At 42.8% G+C, this 20387-nt stretch overlaps 1 protein-coding gene across 1 annotated transcript in view; it reads right to left on the bottom strand.

Moving 5' to 3' along the window:
- LOC146195181 (monocarboxylate transporter 12-like) overlaps nucleotides 1–20387 on the bottom strand; it is a 28675-nt gene that overhangs the window by 3520 nt on the left and 4768 nt on the right. Inside the window, exons 3-5 of the mRNA XM_084597717.1 lie at nucleotides 15740–15883; nucleotides 11353–11697; nucleotides 9442–9984 (exon numbers count right to left, since the gene is read on the bottom strand). Coding sequence (XP_084453843.1) covers nucleotides 9442–9984; nucleotides 11353–11697; nucleotides 15740–15883 — 1032 coding nt within the window. The remainder of the gene's footprint in view (nucleotides 1–9441; nucleotides 9985–11352; nucleotides 11698–15739; nucleotides 15884–20387) is intronic.

Below are 20387 nucleotides of genomic sequence, written 5' to 3'. Positions count from 1 at the left end.
CGGCAAAGAGCAGCAGTTTACATTAGGCAGCGAAGTACTGGAAGTAGTAGGCGAATATGTCTACTTAGAATAGATAGTAAGCGCAGATCCGTACCATGAAAAGGAAATAACAAGAATAATAGGATTGGGATGGAGCGCATTTGGCGAGCACTCGCAGATTATGACTAGCAGCTTACCGGTATCGCTCAAGAGGAAAGTATACAACAGTTGCATCTTACCTGTACTCACCTATGGGGCTGAAACGTGGAGGCTAACCAAGAGAGTTCAACTTAAGTTGAGGACAACCCAGAGGGCTATGGAACGAAAAATGGTAGGGGTAACATTAAGAGATAGAAAGCGTGCAGAGTGTGTCAGAGAAATAACTCAAGTTACCGACATTCTACTGGAAATTAAGAAGAAATGGGCATGGGCACGACATGTAGTGCGAAGAGAGGATAACCGGTGGTCGCTTAGGGTACCAAACTGGATTCCAAGGGAACGAAAGCGTAGCAGGGGGCGGCAGAAAGTTAGGTGGGCGGATGAGGTTAAGAAGTTCGCAGGGGTCAAGTGGATGCAGCTAGCACAGAACCGGGTTAAGTGGAGAAATATGGGAGAAGCCTTCGCCCTGCAGTGGGTATAGTCAGGCTGATGATGATGATGAGGTTTAACGTCCGAAAACGACGTCGGCCATGAGAAAGTGGATTGCTCCGAAAACATTATTCAACCTGGGGCCTTTAAAGTGCATTGGTATCACAAACTACACGGATACTTTGCATTTACTTCCGATGGAAACATACTTACCGCGGCTGGAACCGAACCCGCGCCTTCAGGGTCGGCAGTCGAGCAAAGTAACGGAGCCCACATGGCGAGTACAAATTCGTAACGTTTTCATCGGGGATCAGCTTTTGTTACAAAAGCACTTATATTGCTTCAGTGTAGTTTGTTAAATGGTTCCGTAGTACAGAAAACATCCAAATAAAGCAAAAACTAACATCGGAATAATGAAAGATAATGAAAGAATCTTATAACCAGTATCAAAAACCAACATATCAAATTTTGCTGTGTTGCCTTTGTTCAACTTACCAACCGCCACTCTTCGTATTTTGCAGTGCTGCGCGCTTCACTGTAATTAACAAGGACGGCTAGGAAACGTTACTGAGTACCGGTAGTGGTCCTCCGCTATACGTAATAAGCCCAATAAAAAAAATTTAAATTCAGATAAGGGAAAGAATCGGCTTTGGAAAATTGTGGATTATCTTCTTGAAGGGACCGGATTTGAAAATACAGATACGACCACTTTATATGTATTCGGACTTTTAATGGTCAACGTGTTACTATAATTCGTTAATCAGACATGAAAGTGAGCTTCATTGCTTTGTTTCGAGATAAATGACTGTCCATGGTTCCCACGAGCTGTCGGAAAATATCTCATACATGATCTTGTCAAGTGCGCCCGCACATAATCTCGGTTGTTCCTAATAAAATTGCTTTGCGGTTGAAGATTTTTTCTGCACTTCAGAAACTACGAGGCGTTGTAACCTGAACTTGTTTGTTGCAGTAAGGGTATTATTCGTGTACGCCACAGTAGGTAGAGTAAGATTTTGTAGGCATCCGTGTAGGGAATAACGCTCTGAAGCTGTACATGGCCTGAGAGACGCCACAGTGGAAAATGAAAGTTAATTTGAAGCATTGTAGATGGCACACGGGCGTGTTTGGTGTCACGTCTGCAAAATGGTGACCTCCGTGGCAAGAATCCCGCGTCTTTTGGTTCACCAGCCACAAGGCAAGGTTACTAAGTGTCGAGCGGCTGAAGCTATTTTACTTTGTACTGGCGATGGCAATGACGCAAGCAGTAAGATTTCTTTACAGCATATGTGACAATGCACAACGGCAACAAAAGTGAATTCCTTTTCACCTTTCCCACCGCTGTGTGAAGAGGAAAGATGATTTCAAGAGCACTGGACTATGAGAAGCTTTTCTTTGAACCTTCTGCTTGAGTGGCCATTTGGAACGAACGCCCGTGAAACGACTTTTGCATGCTTCTCCCAATAAGACGCAATAGTCGTCCAGTTCAAGGACCATTTATAGACTTACGTAAAAAACTTCTTTCTACTGACACGTGCATTGTGGGAGCTGTAGTTTGCGTAGTGGATGTGGCGCATAAACGTGCGTTTGCAATCGACGGTGCAAGAAAATATCTTATGACTCGCCTTTGCCATCTTCAGTGCGACAGATAACGTCTTTATTGAGATAGTTTGTGCATACTTGAATCCGTTTGTCTCGTCTTTGTTTTCTCTCGTGTTTTGTACTACTTGGCGCAATTTTCGTCACCAGTTCGGTGGGACAACACAAGTTTTTTTCGTCCTTAAACTATAGGACGTTTTTAAAGAGGAATAGGGCAGACAGAACAGCCTGCGCTATCAGTGGTCCTGAACTGCACGACTAATGCTTTTCGTAGTCCTGTGTGCTAAATATTAGTAAAATTGCACGCTGACAAAATGTATTCAGCTCTTGCTAGAGTTCGTTTCAATGCAAAATATCTTTCTTGGCCTTTCAGAATACACGTCTTGGCAAATAAAATACTTTAAAATGTTTCAAAATGTTCAGCCAACTGAAACTCAGTGCATGATGAGAGGATCCAAATTAAAACTGAGGAGCCATTTCTAAGAAACCATGTTGGTAATCTTATCAGGGCAAAAAATATATTCATTATGACAGCGTACAAGTTCAGAAAACATTAAAAACTAGTGAGGGAACTAAACTCGATAAATTGGACATTCAAATTGTTACCAAAAGGTGTTTAAAAAGTCCGGCAATTAGAAAATGTTGGGTACAGGTGACAAGAATGCAGTCTTGTCGGTATTTAAATTATATAATAAAAAATATTAGTGCGGCATGCGTGCAAAGCTTTTTGGAAATACATGAAAAATGATATGTCCTGCAGTAGAAGTAGAATCTCTAGAAAAGTGATGTGTTATGCCAATTAAATTGTGAGGAATGGTCAGCTACAGTAATAGCAATTAGGCTATATAATGGTGCATCCTCTTTAGGGGCGGACGGAATAACTAATGCAGAACAGCGTGCATAAATATTGTGGACAGGCAAGCAAGCAGAAATAATTTAGCACAAACGATATTTTATTAAAACCTATCCAGCGGAAAATACATGACGCACTACACAAATCTGGTATCAGGAAAGCGACCTATTTTTTTCTAAGTTAGTGAGACAATGTACAGAATTGGCCCTGAATTAGCGCATCGGAAACGCCAAGAAATAATTTCAGTTTATTTCCTTCCAAGCTTTATGACGACACCCGATGTTTCAATAAATATATCTTAAACTACGCATGAATAAGATAAAAACCACTCATTGCATCAACATGTAAATTCGAGACTTAAGGGAGAAGATAAAGACTGTGATTAGACAGACAAAAACCTGAAATTGAGGTGCCTTGGCGCTGGCGCTAACGTTCCCCCACAAAATTATGCTGTTACAGGAGACAAATTCTGAGATTGCTGGAAGGAAAATTGTTGATCAAGCAAACATACCTTGTCAACTAATTAAATCATGCATATATATTTTTTTGGATTAACCATGCTGAAATGTTCGTAAGCCAACAATTAAGTTTCTTACATTTACAAACCAAACATGCTGAAGACTGCCTACATCCTGCATTGAATATCCTCAGTGCTTCAAAGTCAGTGCATCAAAAGTTGTTTCATAATTTCCTGGTCACACAGCAAAGATAAAAATTCATATTATGTCATGTTACAATATTTATTTGTTTAACTTTTCATCACCTTCGATCACCTTCATGGTAATCAGTGATCGTTTTCGCGTCTTATAACACACTTTGGAAATAAACGGGGGAATGCATCATTTCGACTATGTGCAGAGAAGACTAACAACTTGATCATGTATTGAATGGAAAAGATTCCATGATGCAAGCGAGGAATGATGCTTTGATTCCTTCTTCAAGTTTGCCGGATGATGTTCAGAAGAAAATATGAGTAAGGCTTGCACAGTAAATACTTCATGAGACTACTTTATGAGGTGTGTGCGATACGTGTTAGTTTAATATATAATATAAAGGTTATCAGAAATCGGAACTGTACCTAGCAAATGTTAACAGTGAAAATAAATGCTGCTGTTTTATTTATAATCTTTTTCCGAGCACAGGTATAGCTTCATTTTCGAATGAAGCGTTTAAGATGTTACGGTGTAAATTAGTTTGAAAGACGAATGTCTGCAAAAAAATTATCGACTTGGAACAAGAGTCATTCGGTCTTTCTAATGAGAGGTAGTTTTCAAAAAGAAGACTACCTGTTCATGTTCATGTTAAAATTCATGTTCAAATTTTTTTTGGAAATCAAATTTTGGCAGGCATCAGTGAGGCTCTCTTTTTTAACCTTTTTTATAGCGTTCTGTTCGGCATAAGACGAATGAGAGATTTATCCCTGTCTGGTAATAATGACATAAAGTTGAATAGGGAACAGCGCGTTTTAACACATAATGTAACACAATAAGTAAGGTGTGGAACGATTTCAGTGGAAGCAAATGGCACGAAAACCTATGCTTAATCATTTAATATATTTAATACAAAGGCAAAGGAAGCTGAAAGCGGCAGAATGACCAAAATTTCTGCCAAAGTAATAAAAAGCGGGACGGTTAAGCAAGATTCGAGCATGTTTGCTCTTTTAGCTGAGCGATAAATTGCATATTTAAAATAGGACTGTTGCAATAAGTTATTGAACGGCTTTAAAAACTAGAAAGTCGCCACAGTTTAGGTGGTTACAATGTCCAGATAAGTCTAAAAGCTAGAGTTTTCAATTGAGGCTCATGCAACTGAACGTGAGAAATGAATTCAACATATTCGAGAGCAGGGAAGGGGAAATTCATTCCTATTTTCGCGTTTAGTATAACTTTTTAAATCATTCTGCTCGGCAGTGTTCAGACGGCACAATGCTATAGCATCGTTTACTGAAATTTCTAAGCTGTGAATAAACTTAGCCGCAGTATACCTACCGGTAAATATTACATTTTGTCTTGGTTCACTGTCTCCTAGCTCAGTTCCGACATTGCCATTTCGCCTATTTTGATATAGGTATGCATCCATAGGTGTTCAAAATAAAATAAGTGGTCATTGCACATTTGTCATTGTAGATGATGCGGGCCAGCTGGTTTATAATGTACATTTGCAATTGTTGCATTTTTTTTTATTGCTGCTGTCCAGCAGTATTGGATAATGAATTGACGCTTTCGGAGGTCAGCAACCAGTGCTTTATAAGGCAAGAAATTATTTGCCACAAACTTGAACACCTTGCCTTTTTGAATCGCAAGGCATACCATGGCAAGCATTTTCTTGCGGAATCTTTTAGTACAGCCTATATGTGGGCAGCACCATGCAAATTTTTTTCTTTTTGATCCGCTAAATGTTTCCCTTCTTGAATACATCGTTGATAGCCCTATGCTCTGTGATGCCTGCATACATAGCCCACTTTAATATCGACTGATGTACACATTGGTGATTAAGCCTTGAAGGTAACCGGCTACTGCTAAGGCGGGCAGGACGCCTCACTATACAGCCTGACGGAGATGTATTTTACCTATCCGAGCCCAGTTTGATGACGAAGTTAGAGCGGGGCGCGGTATAGCGCACAGTGGCGTGGTAACGTCATCCCGCGCTCAACATGGATCGCGGTCTCTCAACTCTGAGGCGTAGTGAACAGCGCTCTAAAACACAGTTTTCAGAAAGAAACGGCGCCCATTGGTCTAAAAGCACATGCTGTCAAATGTATGCTATTCTGGCTTCGATTCAACGGGAATAACGGCAGTACTTTAAGCCTTATAAACTCAGTGTACTGGAAAATGGTAAGCCTGATCTGATGCTCTGAGCAAATGAATCGCTTGGCAGTTAGAAAGAAGCAGTTGTGAGGCTGATAGCTTGACTGCCGCACAAGCAGCATTTGCAGCTAGAAACGTAACGTAGCCTTCATACTGGCACCTGTGCCGTGTGGTTAAGACTCGCTGGAAAATGATTGCAGAAACGGGCAGTCTTCCTCTAACTAAGTCGAATATACGCTATTATTATTCTTATCAGTAGGTATGAAAGCTTTGAAAAATTAAGTGAGGACATACCATTTCTGTGAGTGAAAGGGCGCAGGCTATACCTGCAGATTTTTAAGTGTGAAAGGGGACATGTTTTGATGTTAGCGGTCTACATAAGTGTTGGAACGGCACGTTCCAGAACTGAGACCACTTCAATGAAGCAAGAGATAGGACACAAGTGATCTGTTTATGAGAGCCCATTTGAGCATCCGTCATGACATCTTATGCAGTTTATCCTTTTACGATGCCCACTGTGCGCTCTTTGTGCAGTTTAGACCTCCTATGGCTTAGCCCCCGCGAAGAAAGGAAGGTGTTTCGAGTATTACGACAGAGCTGAGAAATTTGCTTGCGTTTCATTGCATCATCCAGGTATTAGTCTCCACTGACTTTGAAAGCGGCACGCCTTGCTCGTGTATGCTTTTGTAACATGCTATTCATGTTAATTCCACTCCCCCCCCCCCTCCTTTCCACCCACACCCCGGTCTTCTTCATCAAATTATAGTTTTTATTACAAAGTGTAGGCAATCAATTTAGACGATTCTAATTCTGTGCCGTAGCTTGGGTAGCCTGTGTCATGCATTATGGATTGTACCAGCTAAAAAACGTCGCTGAGAAGCAGTGTAACCGATGGTGGTAGCAACTGCCAGAGCTCGCTCATTCATGGCAAGACGCAGGTGTTGCGTGTCAAGGCGGGCGCTCACGCGATTTAAGGGCCAGGCGGGGAGGTCGGCCGCTCCTTTCTTGGCGCACTAAACAGGGGGTCTTCCGCTCAAGCTTGACGGCTTCCACTCTGCCGTGCTCAAAGGTGAATAACGCCTAAGCGCCGACCTTGGACGAAAAGACGTGAGTAAATGAAGAGAACAGCGCGAGACACACACACGATGTTAGCACCACACATCATTTTATAGAAGAACGGTAAGAATGCTTGTTTCGATGCGCTAAGTTTCGATAAACTACAACCTCTCTCAGCTTTGAAAGGCTCGAATTTTCACCACAATGTATAGGTTTGTGTGGGGCTGGCAAGTAATTCCCGTGCCGCCTATTCCGGACCTGTCGCTAGGCAAAATACTCACTTCTTGCTGCGCTTATGACAAAATGAAATGACGGAGAATAATAGTAAACACACCGCAACACAAAAGCTGCGCGCTTGCCGTCCTCGAAACTACCTCGCCAGTAACGAATGTGGCAGATATGCCATTGCCACTGCTGCGATACAACCTGTGGCGCTACTCACGGCTCGCAGAAAAATAGTGCAGTATAATTTTGTTTCACCAGACTGGTCGGAATGTAGACACACCAAATAGGATGCGGCTATACCCGGAAGACAAGGCAATGCTGGTGAAGAAATACTGGAAAGAAACATGGTCGTGGTGGTTTAAGAAACGGATGAAGCTCTTTCTATTAGATTCGTAATTATTCATGATGCTATACTTATCATAATCAATCTAAAAGGATATCACACGATAGCCGGTAATCGAGATAGCAATCGGTTATGATGCTGGTGTTTCTAACCAGCAGTAACGCATTCTGCTATTTTACTCCAATCATTGGAAGTGCTGCTCTCAACGACCCACATGTGGTAAAATATCGTATAGGTCCTGCAGCAAAAAAGACCATTTTACATGACACACAAACCTTGACATTTCTGAGCGCGTTGTTCGTGTTTATTTCTTAGTTCTGCCTGTTCATTTTGCGCCGTGTATCCACTCTTATCATGCACCAACTAGACCAACAGTCGATTATTTTTTCCATTATAGAGCTACGCACATGCCACTTCGATCGCCATGCAGGAAGTGACATTTCGTTTTGCTTAACGCACATTTTCAGACCACAATGCAGACCTCTATACCATGGTATAGGCTCGCCACGAAAATCAAGCAATACCATGCAAGGCAAACCCACCGTGGGCAGAATAAAAGATGGCCCTATCGAGCTTAGAACTAGCGACATAAAAGTCAGCGGTTGACGTAGATCTAGAAGCGGCTTCAATCAACCGAGTCCCGGGGTCAGGACCTGTCCAGTGCCATGCTTAACCACCCGACCCATTTTCCTGAAATGTTTTCTTTAATACCACGTCAGTAATAAAGAGCTGACTACCCAACTCAATCACTCATGGCACTCACTCGCAACGGCTACCGTAAAAGGAAAAGGGACGCAACTCTATTCAACCGTCGTAATATAAATTTCTGGCACCCCAGCAGATCTCATCTAGCAAAAAATCGCAAACTTCATTTGTTGAAGACGTTCAACAAAAAGCGCAGATATTGTAACACTGACGCCTCAGTGTTCTTGGCTATTCACAGTGGTGCTGCCGTTTTTTGTCGTCATTAACCTGTGTGCCTCTTGAGGGGCATGATCTATGGAAAGGGCGGTGTTTATAGCAAAAGCAGTACGGCGCGAATAAGTCCGCACAACACTATGGGAGGTTAGGGAACAAATATTTTGTTCCGGTCGGGATTTTGTCAGTTTTCAGTAAAATATGTTTGCAAAACAGCGCAATATTGGAGTTTATTAAGCACAAAATGAACGTTCGGGATAACTATGTCGTTTTCTTTTACTTTATGGCAGATCAGAAGACTGCTTAAAAGTTTAAATACAACTCTCATAGAAATGTTTTCTGTAGTAGAGCATGTATCCTTATTCTTGGCATGAAGTGAGTAGTTTAATGTTAGGAAGGTCCTCGAATTTGTGCTCTTTTGACATCATTTAACTGTGATGGAGCTAGAAAGCATGCACGGTATTCGCTGCTGTTGAGTAGTAAACAATCATTGCATCAAATACGGTCGAAACGACATGAGAAGCTTCTTGTTGTACACTAGCTGGTAAGCTTCACAGAAAGCATCAAGGTAAGCTTCAGTCTGCAAGGGATAGCATAAGAGAGATCGCAGCAAGAAATATTTCCCATTTTTGCGGTTAGATGATTTGAACTGAAAGATTAATTGCGACACATTCACACGCAAACCGTTCTCTTCACGTGCTAAATAAATAAGGCACCTGTGAAAACTACAGCATAGCAGAAACTCCTGTCAGACATCACCCACATGATGTGAACGATGAATTTACAAGATCTAATAAACATTCCTTGTCTGAGGACAACTTGCGAAATTTCGATGCCACAGTGGGCTTGATAGGCGCCAATACACCAGTAATAAACGAATTCCGTCTCCGCCTAAATGCTCACAACGAAAGGCAGTCCATATCTAAAGAGATATAAGTACAAAAACTACATGCTACCAAACTTTTTAGAAATCACTGTGTATAGTGAAAACAATAAAACTGCTTCTTTGCAGTAGTTGCAGAGGTCAGAAATTCGAGAGCAGTACTAAGAACTTCATTTGTTAGTATGGTGCTTACCGATGAGAGAGGGCTTCGCGAAGGAGAAGGTGGCCGACAGTGCTGTCAGCAAGCCGGTTGCCATGGCGATCCTGTCCAGGCCCACGCACTCCACAAGTATCACAGGGAACAGCACGACGCCGCTTCCAAGGAGAAAGGCCACCGCCGACGCCAGCGCGAACAGCGACCCGTAGTTTTTGCACTGAGGGATCACCACGTACATGATGCCGACGAAAGCCAGCACCATCGCCATCATTGTCCTCCTCCTCAGGAGTTGGCGGTCGACGATCACAGGCAGGCCTAGTCTTCCCACGAGGTCTGCCAGAGAACTGAGGGATGTCATCGTAACTGCTCTGCTCTGCTCGATACCCTTGTCGACTGCGAAGTCGACGAGCAGCGAGTTGTAACAGTCGTAGCCAAGGTTGAAGGCGACGGACGAGTACATGACTAGGTAGAGCATGGGTAACCGCAGCACGTCCAAGCCACTCAGCAAGGAGGTTCTGTTGCGCTCCTGCTTCAGCGCCACGGCCGGCATGACTTGCGGATCCTTGGAGGCTGCCAAACCTGAAATAGGCGTCACTGTAATACCAGAATTTCAGTGAAGCAAACTTCAACATGTATTAAAAAGGTGGCCATATGACTAAAAAGCTCAGCTCGTAATGCACGTTATAAGTTCTGAAAGTCTGTAAAACTTGTTCGTGCGTGCATTTAAGTGGAAATAAGCCATGCTCTAATCCTTCTTTTACCTGATACCTGCGTGCCCTTTTTTTATTTTGGCTAAGCGTTTTGGAAATGCGATATGCTCTGTTACTACAGTGTACCCATTTTCTACCAGGTAAGAAATGAGTTATTGCGTAGAACAGCTCGTTGAAATATAGTTTACTTTATTGAGCATCACAAACATGCTGTCCCTTAGTTTACATTTTTTTCGACGAAGATTAAATACGCGGTTTTGATGTGAATGACTTTATCAAATAATTATTTTCTCATAAGAACGAATAAAAGGCTGAATGCAAAAAATTATTGCTTTCATCCTCAGTTCCAAAGCACAAGAATAACAGAATGCACGCCGTGGTTGGTCTCAAGATAATCCGCTCTGGCCGTGGGTTAGAGGCTGGTAGGATAGCAACAGTATTGGTAGAGATACAACTGGCCGAAAATATTTCGCTGGTTTTACGCGTTCTTCGCTGGAGTTCTTGATAAAGAAGCATTTTCATTTTTAATTTAAATAAATCATACGGTTTTCTTACGCAAGGGCTAGAAAAGTTTGAAATGATATTTCAAGAACTACGAGCTTTAAAACTGAAATAACATGAAAGATACGAAATAAAGAATTAGGTCTTGGGGTCACCGCAACGAGCCTGCCCTCTCCTTAGACCTGGAATTAAGTTTTCTCCTAATAAAATGTGGTTTACAGTTGTAGTTTTACAATATTATAGTTATAGTTTTACAATTTTGCAAGTTTTACAACTACAGTTGTACAATATTTTGTCTAAAGTTTTTCCTGCTTTTCGCTTTTGACAACCAAAGTGCATCGTCATTTTCGTGTGCTTAATGGCGACGCATTTCAAGGCTGCGTCAGCGGTGTATTTAAAGGTTACAGCAGCTGCTGCGGTGTTGTTAATACTGAAAGTGTCCGTCAAATACACTCAATATTGCTAATACGGCCAATTTTGTCAGAGAGAGACCACGAATATGATTCCTGCTTGCCTTCTAAGCAAAAAAAAAAAATTCACCGAGCTATGAAATGTTGCTTTAGGGTGCTTGAAAGCTGCAAGTGAATTTCATCACAAGCAGCACTATTAAGAGTTGGTAAAATATAATCGCGATTGTTAGATATCAGCGTTGATTCCTCCTCTAAATTTCTCCTGGACAGAGGTGAGCGCACAGCAGAACCGCAAGTACGTGTTAGAACCATGAAGCTCGTCTTACCGCTGTCAGGGTATATGGGGATGACATAGGGCAGCGAAGACGAAGACTTGTCGTCCGCGCTCTCCACCGTAATGAGGGATTCTACCGACGTGTGGCAGCGCCTGAGCCAGCGCGGCTGGCGCAGGAACAGACTGAAAGCGGCGGCGTTCAGGATGATCGCCCCGAACACCAGCATGGCGTCCTGGAATCCGTAGAACGCAATCAGCGTCTCGATGAGCTTGGGGAAGATGAAGCTCCCGAGCGTGGAGCCCGCAAAGCAGACACCCGTGGCCAGCGTCTGGTGCTTGACGAAGTGCTCACTGATCAGCACCGGGTTCATGGCGTATACAATGCCCGAGCCGAAGCCTGCCAGAAGAAGAGAGAAGCGTGCTATAGTCGCTGTACCGGTGGCGGCTCGAGCTTCACTAGTTGCGTCTTTTGCTAAGAAATGTTCAAGCGACCTATATGTGAGGGTCTTTTTCTAGCTTAAGAGACACGACAAAAGCTTGAAACTTTTGTTTGAGAATACGCCGATTAACTTTCTATTTCTTTATGCATAGATATTTCTAAAGCAAGGAAACTCCCACTTATTCCGGCAAGAATTTCATTCGATCACTTTTTCTCCACAGTGAAGAATGCTGTAATATCACGAGGAGACAGCACAATTTCCCTTTCGAAAGAGATCCTGAATCCGTAAGGAGCCACGCAGATAAAAATTTCTCGGCATGCTGCGGTTTGTGTGCGAAAAGTGTCGGTAGTGCGGATACCTGTATTCCATTTTTAAATACACTCGGACATCAAAACTGTTTCGCCAAACTAAGTCAATGTTCCATGCTGTGCATGGTTGCTTTATCGGCGCGCATTTAACCGCAACTTCATCGAAGTGGTCTTGCCATCCCGGCGGGCGGTGTTCAGTTGTTGCTATGACCAACCCTGCCAATGTATCTTGAAATTCTGTGAAAGGCTAGCACTATACGAAGTCTCAGAAAGAAACCTTGGCTAGCGTAAATGACACGTTATCATTTTTAACGGCTTCACATCTGTGTTACATACAGAACATTTTGCGACATGGTATAAAAATGGAAATTAAGTATATATATATATATATATATATATATATATATATATATATATATATATATATATATATATATATATAAAAGTGAGAAATTGCTTCATACTGTTTCCAAGTTTATTTGTAGCCGACGTTTCGGCAGGAGCCCTGCCTTTCTCAAGAGCGCACAGCAGAACCGCAAGTCCGTGTTAGAACCATGAAGCTCGTCTTACATATATATATATATATATATATATATATATATATATATATATATATATATATATATATATATATATATATATATATATATATATATATATATATATATATATATATATTATACGTGAAAATTACTGAATAGAAAATACCTTATTTAGCACGCGTAGTGCTGTATGCATTTCATAGAGCTCAAAAAGAGCAGAACGCAAAATGTAGTGACGTATTTAGAAAGGCACCCAAACAGCTTGATTCAAATCTTTTTCAGCCTAAACAATTATCCTTTCGCACTTTTTCCATATGTTAGCGTCTATCCAGCAGCAAATCATTACGGCAGGCCATAAAGAAGTTTGAGTTTTTCCCCACTGAAATCGGTCATAAAACAAAAATCAGTGCATGAAATGAAATAAGTATGCTGCTACGTACGTAGTTATTGCTTTAGGGTTGCACCTCACGCCTCAAAAAGCAGTGCGGTTGTCTGCTGGTTGCAACAAATTCCACCAGGAAGTGAAATGAGAAGTTTCTAGCAAAGTGTTTCTGTCGCCAGGCTGTCTTATATTTAGCTGCTGAGAAAGACAGAACATTTGCTTTTGAAACGGGGTTCGCCTGTCCAAGTTTATGGCCCAAAATATTGCTGGGACTTTGCAAATCATTGCGATGCAACCCCTATTTTACGCTAAATTGGTCCAGTTTCTTTTTCGTCTCCAGCCTAAAATTTTGCATGTCTGCAACGGCTTCATAGTTAGCGATTCCCGCTCTAAAACACTGTAGTACACCTCGGCTCCAGCTTGTTCTTTCTACTCACGGGAGAGATTAGCATCATTACTTTTAAGCACAGTATGGGTGAGAAAGGGTTACCTCTTATGCTCTATTCGGTTGTTGTGTTGCTATTTGCCCTTTAATGCAAGAATGCATTTAACGGCTAGATTTTCACGGTATGCCAGTCGAGAGCCTTCTCTTTCTCTCTTTCCTGCACACTGACAACTCGGCACCACCTTTACAATGTCCAAATTCTTGTTTCTTCTTTCCAGTGTGACACTTCTGCGTGATACTATACGTCAGAGTATCGTCATCTAAAGGCATGCCAATCACGTCAGGCTTTGTACTATCGTTTAATTAAACAACATTGAAAAGACCGCGAGTGCATTACAAAGAGGAGCTGTACCACAAATTTGGCGAAGGTTAAATAGCATGCCCGCTGGGCGCGTGGTACGCGGGCTTCCAGCCCACAAAAACAAAACGCTGTGAGGGCTCCAGATTGCATCACTGCAGGCTGGCGAGCTGTGCACGCCTGCTGGTCAGGCCGGTTAGTACGCGTGTATCCTGACAATTTCCCTGGTTATTGTTGCTATTACCTATGATACTCGCGACGAACTTTTGCCCGCCCCACCCTTGATTTGCGAAATCACTAAGCGATCACGGTGACCCCTAGCGGTTCTTGGAACGTAGATTTTCTTCCCTGCCCCATCGCTATAGTGCATTACCGCCGGGGTGGTGCAGTGGTAAGACGCCCGACTACTGTGGCGGAGTTCCCGGTTTCGAACCCGACCTCGGCGGCTGCGTTTCGATGGAGGCGAAACAAAGTGGCGTCCATGTGCTGTGCGATGTCAGCGCCCGTTAAAGATCCCCAGGTGGTCGAAATTACTCCGTAACCCTCCACTACGGCTCCCATTTCTCTCTTTCCCCCTTCCTCCCACCTTCCTCCCTTCCTTTATGGCGCGGTTCAGGTGTCCACAGAGCAAGTGTGGCAGATAATGCGCCTTTCCCTTCCTGTGAACCAATTATTATATTATTATTACTTTCTTCCCACGCAAGAAGTGTTTTGAGCGGTCTAGATGACGCCACACGTTGGAGACCTGAGCAGGCCTATTGCTCCAGGGCCGGTCAGTGGAGTTCATTCTGAAAACGTAAGTTTAATATGACCTATACCAATGACGTCAAAATAGACGGAACATTTTATGCACTTCGCTGACGTCGACAGAAGCATTGTGGGATCCTTGGACGCTTCTCTCATTATTTGTGACAGCTTTGGCATTGCAGTAAACGATTGCAGTTATTACCAGAGTACACTAGTAATAGCTTTTATGCATGCAATCGATTCTCGGCGTATTGCTTGAAAACAACTAAGTCCAATGGATCGCCACATCGTTCCTTACATTGAGTATTTCTATATCTATACATGAGGCGTCAATTTGGCCATCGAGATCTATTCACTGTACTCGTACTTCAGGTAGCGCGTACCTTTAAAAGCCGTCCTGGGCGCAGCACAAAACCGACTCGTGGACAAAATTATATTTTCATCAAGCCCGTTGTTCGTCAGTGGCCACAAAACATGCATGCTTGTCACCATAACTAAAGTGGTGGGGTTTCCCGATATATATATATATATATATATATATATATATATATATATTTTTTTTTTGCTTTTTTTAAAAACAGAACTCGGAGACTTTGAATGCAGTGAAATCAGAAACGGGCAGGCGAACACAATACCAGTAACCCAGGAAAGGCATACACATACCTCAAACAAATAGAGGTTCATGCTTTTTACAAGTGGAAGAAATTCTCCTATGTCTTGACATTCAACAAAATCTCGATGTTGTTTATTCCCCTCCGAATGCGTTGCTGGAAACTAAAATACTTAAAATTATAGGTGCATAAACGTCACATTTGCAATATGTCCGCTTGCCAAAACGTGTTCTTTTTTTTTTTTTAAGATGCGGTATTAGTGCGGCGAGGTTTTTAAATTTGGGTCTGAATTAAAAAAAACGAAATCCAAACTTATATCTCTAATCTGCATATCTGTATAGATATATTGAAGGTTCACAAAACATAGCGCGTCTGTTACAGTACCACTTCTACTATAACGCTTGCGGTTTAATGCCTTTTTCTGTTTTGTTAACACTCCCTTAGTTAACCTTGCGTGGGTGCGCTATTTTGTTTCAAACATCTTAAAACCGTCTATGAAAATGCGTGCCTTCCTTGGCTGTCCACAAAATTCTTTACCAGTTTCATCTCGGTTAGGATTACGCAACTAACGACTTATTATTACGCGCTGAATAAAAATAATGCAGCAAGAAAACCGAGAAATGAAATCAAACAGTGAGCCCATCGTATGTGAACTGCTCAGCGCACCGTGAACGACGCCCAGCGTCAGGTGCAAGGTCCAGATGTTTTTGGCGAAGTAGGCCAGCATGACACCCCCAGCCGACACAACGCTGCCGAATAGGAGGACTGGCCGTGTCGTAAACCGGTGGGCGAGAGGACCCGCCAGCAGGCCTGCACGCAGATTGTGGGTTTTGCACATCACTCTAAGAACCACACAATATTGTAGTATAAAATATAAAAATCATAGACAAGGTATTACTATAAAACACAAAACGCCAAATATGTAAACTTGTTGGCGGCGCTGACGTTGTTTGCGGTAACTCATGTTGTTTGTTATAGATATTCCGGACCTATTTGGCAAACATACGTGTGACTGCTTTATCGGAAAAAAACCTTTCTACGCTGATTTTAGAATTACTGAGATTTCCTGTATATTTCATTGTCTTAGTCCTAGACTGCAGAAGCCATGGCTAATTGCGCTAAAAACACGGCACACAACAAAAGAAGGACACGTAGCACAGGACCACCGCGAGAAAGGCGCACAAAAGGGCCCAATACATTGGTACGAAACCTGTTGTGGTACCGTACATGCACAAGATTGCTCACAACTTGAAGAAAGTGGCCGGCATACGCAGTACCATGGTGTTCTCCGCACCAAAGAGGCTAGGTCAGCTGTGCTTTCACACCGCAATGAAGAAAGGGAGGAAAAGTGGTTGTAGCAAGAAGAATGCAAATCCATTTGTCAAATGCGCGAAAGGAGTGGCTTACACCATAGCATTGGCGTGTACAAAAAGCATTTGACTCAGTTGAAACCTCGGCGGTGATGCAGGCATTGCGAAATCAGGGGGTAGACGAGCCGTACGTGAAAGTGCTGGAATATATATACAGTGGCTGCACAGCAACCATAGTTCTGCATAAAGAAAGTAACAAAATTCCCATAAAGAAAGGTGTTAGGCAAGGAGACATGATATCCCCAGTACTATTCAAAGCTTGCTTAGAGGGAGTATTCAGAGACTTGGAATGGGAGCAGTTAGGGATAAGGGTAGATGAAGGATACCTCAGTAATCTGCGATTAGCTGATGACATTGCCTTGCTAAGCAACTCGGGGGATGAACTGCAAATAATGATTGATGACCTAGACAGAAAAAGTAGAAAGGTAGGCTTGAAAATCAATATGCAGAAGACTAAGGTAATGTTCAACAGCCTCGGGAAGGAACAGCAGTTTACATTAGGTAGCGAAATACTGGAAGTAGTAGGCGAATATGTCTACTTAGGACAGGTAGTAACCGCAGATCCGGACCATGAAAAGGAAGTAACAAGAAGAATAAGATTGGGATGGAGCGCATTTGGCAAGCACTCGCAGATTATGACTAGCAGCTTACCGGTATCGCTCAAGAGGAAAGTATACAACAGTTGCATCTTGCCTGTACTCACTTATGGGGCTGAAACGTGGAGGCTAACCAACAGATTTCTACTTAAGTTGAGGACAACCCAGAGGGCTATGGAACGAAAAATGGTAGGGGTAACTTTAAGAGATAGAAAGCGTGCAGAGTGGGTCAGAGAAATAACTCAAGTTACCGACATTCTAGTGGAAATTAAGAAGAAGAAATGGACATGGGCAGGACATGTAGTGCGAGGAGAGGATAACCGATGGTCACTGAGGGTAACAAATTGGATTCCAAGGGAAGGAAAGCGTAGCAGGGGGCGGCAGAAAGTTAGGTGGGCGGATGAGATTAAGAAGTTCGCAGGGGTCAAGTGGATGCAGATAGCACAGAACCGGGTTAAGTGGAGAAATATGGGAGAGGCCTTCGCCGACGAGACCATCCAACATGTAGTGATCGAGTGCCCAGAACTGCGACCCGCCCCCACTACAACAGCGACAACACCAACGGAGGCGCTTTTGACAGCACTCGGTCTACAGTCGACGTCACTACCCGAAGAGACTAGGGTAATCATGAGGGCAGTGGAGACGACAAAGCGCCGCCTCGAGGACTGGTGGCGCAACAGAGAAGACTTAAATTTCTCTCCTGGCCTGATCCAGAACTTTGTGATCCCCTGATAGAAAGGGGAATGGCCGCATCAGCATCAGCATCATCATAATCAGGCTGATGATGATGATGATGATTGGCGTGTGAAAAGACCTACATAGGACAGACGGGCCGCTGCGTAAATGATCGTGCAGGGGAGCATGAACGTTCATTAGGCATAAACACTTTAAGCACGTCTGAGCATTGTACAAATTGCAAATGTCAGGCACGGCTCCATGAAATAAAGATTCTTGACAGGGGTAGTAATGCCATTGCATGTGAAATTTTGGAATCGTATTTAATGAAGAATGATAGCAACTGTGTTAGGCGTCAGTTTGCCTGTACAAAAGCGAATTAGCGTTTTTGAACTCTGTCCTCTAGGGTATGATGAGTAGGCACATGTTTCATGACCTGTTATGCTTTTACGTTGCGCACATGCGCTGACTTTACCATATTTAGGGATGTAGACCCCGAATAAATCGGTTGATTGTTTTCGCTCGTTTTGCGGTACGTGTCGTTCTTTCACGTTCGCCGTATTTTTAGCGCAGTATGCCATGGCTTCTGCCGACATTCAACTACTAGCCCGACACCAGCTTTTGCTAGTCCTAGACATGCAACTCTTCTCTCCTCGCTCCTTTATCTCACCTCATTGGCTGGCTTTCATCCTGGCTGTAGTGCATTGATGAAATATCTCAAGTCAAAGAGGAAGCTCATAAATAACTACAGATTTTTGCATTCAGTTAAGTAGTTTTCCAGAGTACACGGCCGCTTATCCTCCGTACAGCCAAACAAACTAGGTGACTGAATTAGGCCCATCGTGGCGCTATATCGCATTTCGCTTTTGTGCGTAATCGGCTTACTTCCGTAGAGGTCCGTATCGGGTAACAAAAGAAGGCTTCTAAACAACGAAAGTGCTTAAAACGGAAAATCTTCGTTGCTTTTTGGGGTTTACGAATATGATTCACTTATGTATTCAACCAAGTCGCAGAGACTTCGCAGGAACATAATTTATTGGCATAATTTATATTAAAATTATTGTTCTAAGAATCATTTTAACATATTATTGTACTGTCTTCTTTCTATTCGTCAAAATTTCTTTTTGTGAGGGAGCGAGCGAACGACAGGGTTGTAAGGCTGTGCTAGGCGGAAGGTAGAAGGTGCATCAAGACAAATAAATCAATCGGAAAAAATATTGTAAAACGCACGTTCACTTTCTTAAACAAATAGATTTAAGAGCCCCGACCAACCAAAAACATGGCGTTGTACCCTGGTTGTCCAGCATCGTGGAATAGAATAACTGATTAGTTCACAGCACCATATGACGTCACAGACTCCTCACATTGGACAGGACAGGGAAACGTGACGTTAAGCGTGGAACAAGAGGGATAAGAACAAGACACGTGATTCAAGTTAAAAGCGAGTGCATTCCTAAAATGACGTCACTTTACGAAAAGCCTAATTTGTTTATAGAAATATGTCGAAAATATATAGGAATAAAGTGGGATTCCAACGTGCGTTGCCTGTCTGGCCCCGCAAAATTATTTTTACAGCTTAAGAACAAGCGGGGGGTGGATATTTCTGTCCCCCGGTCTTTGACATGTTGTGGTAACATGTACGCATCAGTATATATTCAATTAGAGAGGTCCACAGGCCGCTATCGCATCACACCTTTAAGGTCGACCGTAAGTGCCTCTCTTGTGTTCGTTCGCTATTTACCAGCGCCGACAGAATCGCAGTAAATGTTTGGAGCTTTTCTTGGTTATCCAGAAGGGGCCGGGTGTCATGCGCCAACAACGTTCTATAACAATTGACAAAATAAGGGCCCTCTTGTGGGACTCAGGGAGAGGGCTGAAGTGCTCTCCACTAAGGTTCCTGCCTGCTAACCCTGCAATCCTCGAAGCAATAAAAGAACGTAAATGTTTGTTGACATAGCTCGCTCTTCGTTCCCTTTAAGCTCATGCACACACGAGGGATGTCTGTGTTTCTGAGCGTCTGTTCCATTACCAGCGATTGCGACCAGGGATTTCCCCACTGGTGCAACAAAAGGTGGGCCCGAGCCTCGGGGTCACGGTGACAAGTGAAGCACGCGAAGTGATAACAGCCTGAGATTAGTGCCACACACAGATCGGCGCACAATGCTATCAGTTTCCCGGCCGCTATAGCTCTCGCGAAGGTAGTGAAGCTTCGCGCGTGCCGGAAAAACTTTCTACTGCATTCGACAACAAACCTTGAGCTTTATAAAAGTAAGGTTGAAGTAAGGATTTATATAGCACTTCAACAAAGCGGAACTACTACAAAAATATTGGTATAAATAAGGCAAATAGATATTACGATGAATATTCAGTATTTGTATTATTAGCATCACTTACGGTTTCTTTGGAACGTAAAAGTTGAAACCAGCACTGAACAAAAAGATAAAATAGTTTAGGTATTCAAATTCAAAGGTTACACTCAAGAGTAATTGTATTTAATTAATTCAGAAAGCCAACTTTTTTACCTGTTGCAAAGTTCACACTATTGCGGTGGTTGTGTGGTAGTGATAACCAGATACTTAACGCCCACAAACCACTAAAATTTTGTCATGGTTTCATTTGAGCCGATAACATAAAGACGATGAGCAGAGAAGGAAATCTATTAAGAACTCGCAT

The sequence above is a fragment of the Amblyomma maculatum genome, chromosome 3, assembly GCF_055883805.1.
Source record: "Amblyomma maculatum isolate TAMU_Amacu chromosome 3, ASM5588380v1, whole genome shotgun sequence".
Classification (NCBI taxonomy): domain Eukaryota; kingdom Metazoa; phylum Arthropoda; class Arachnida; order Ixodida; family Ixodidae; genus Amblyomma; species Amblyomma maculatum.
This window is presented reverse-complemented; position numbering and strand designations above follow the sequence as displayed.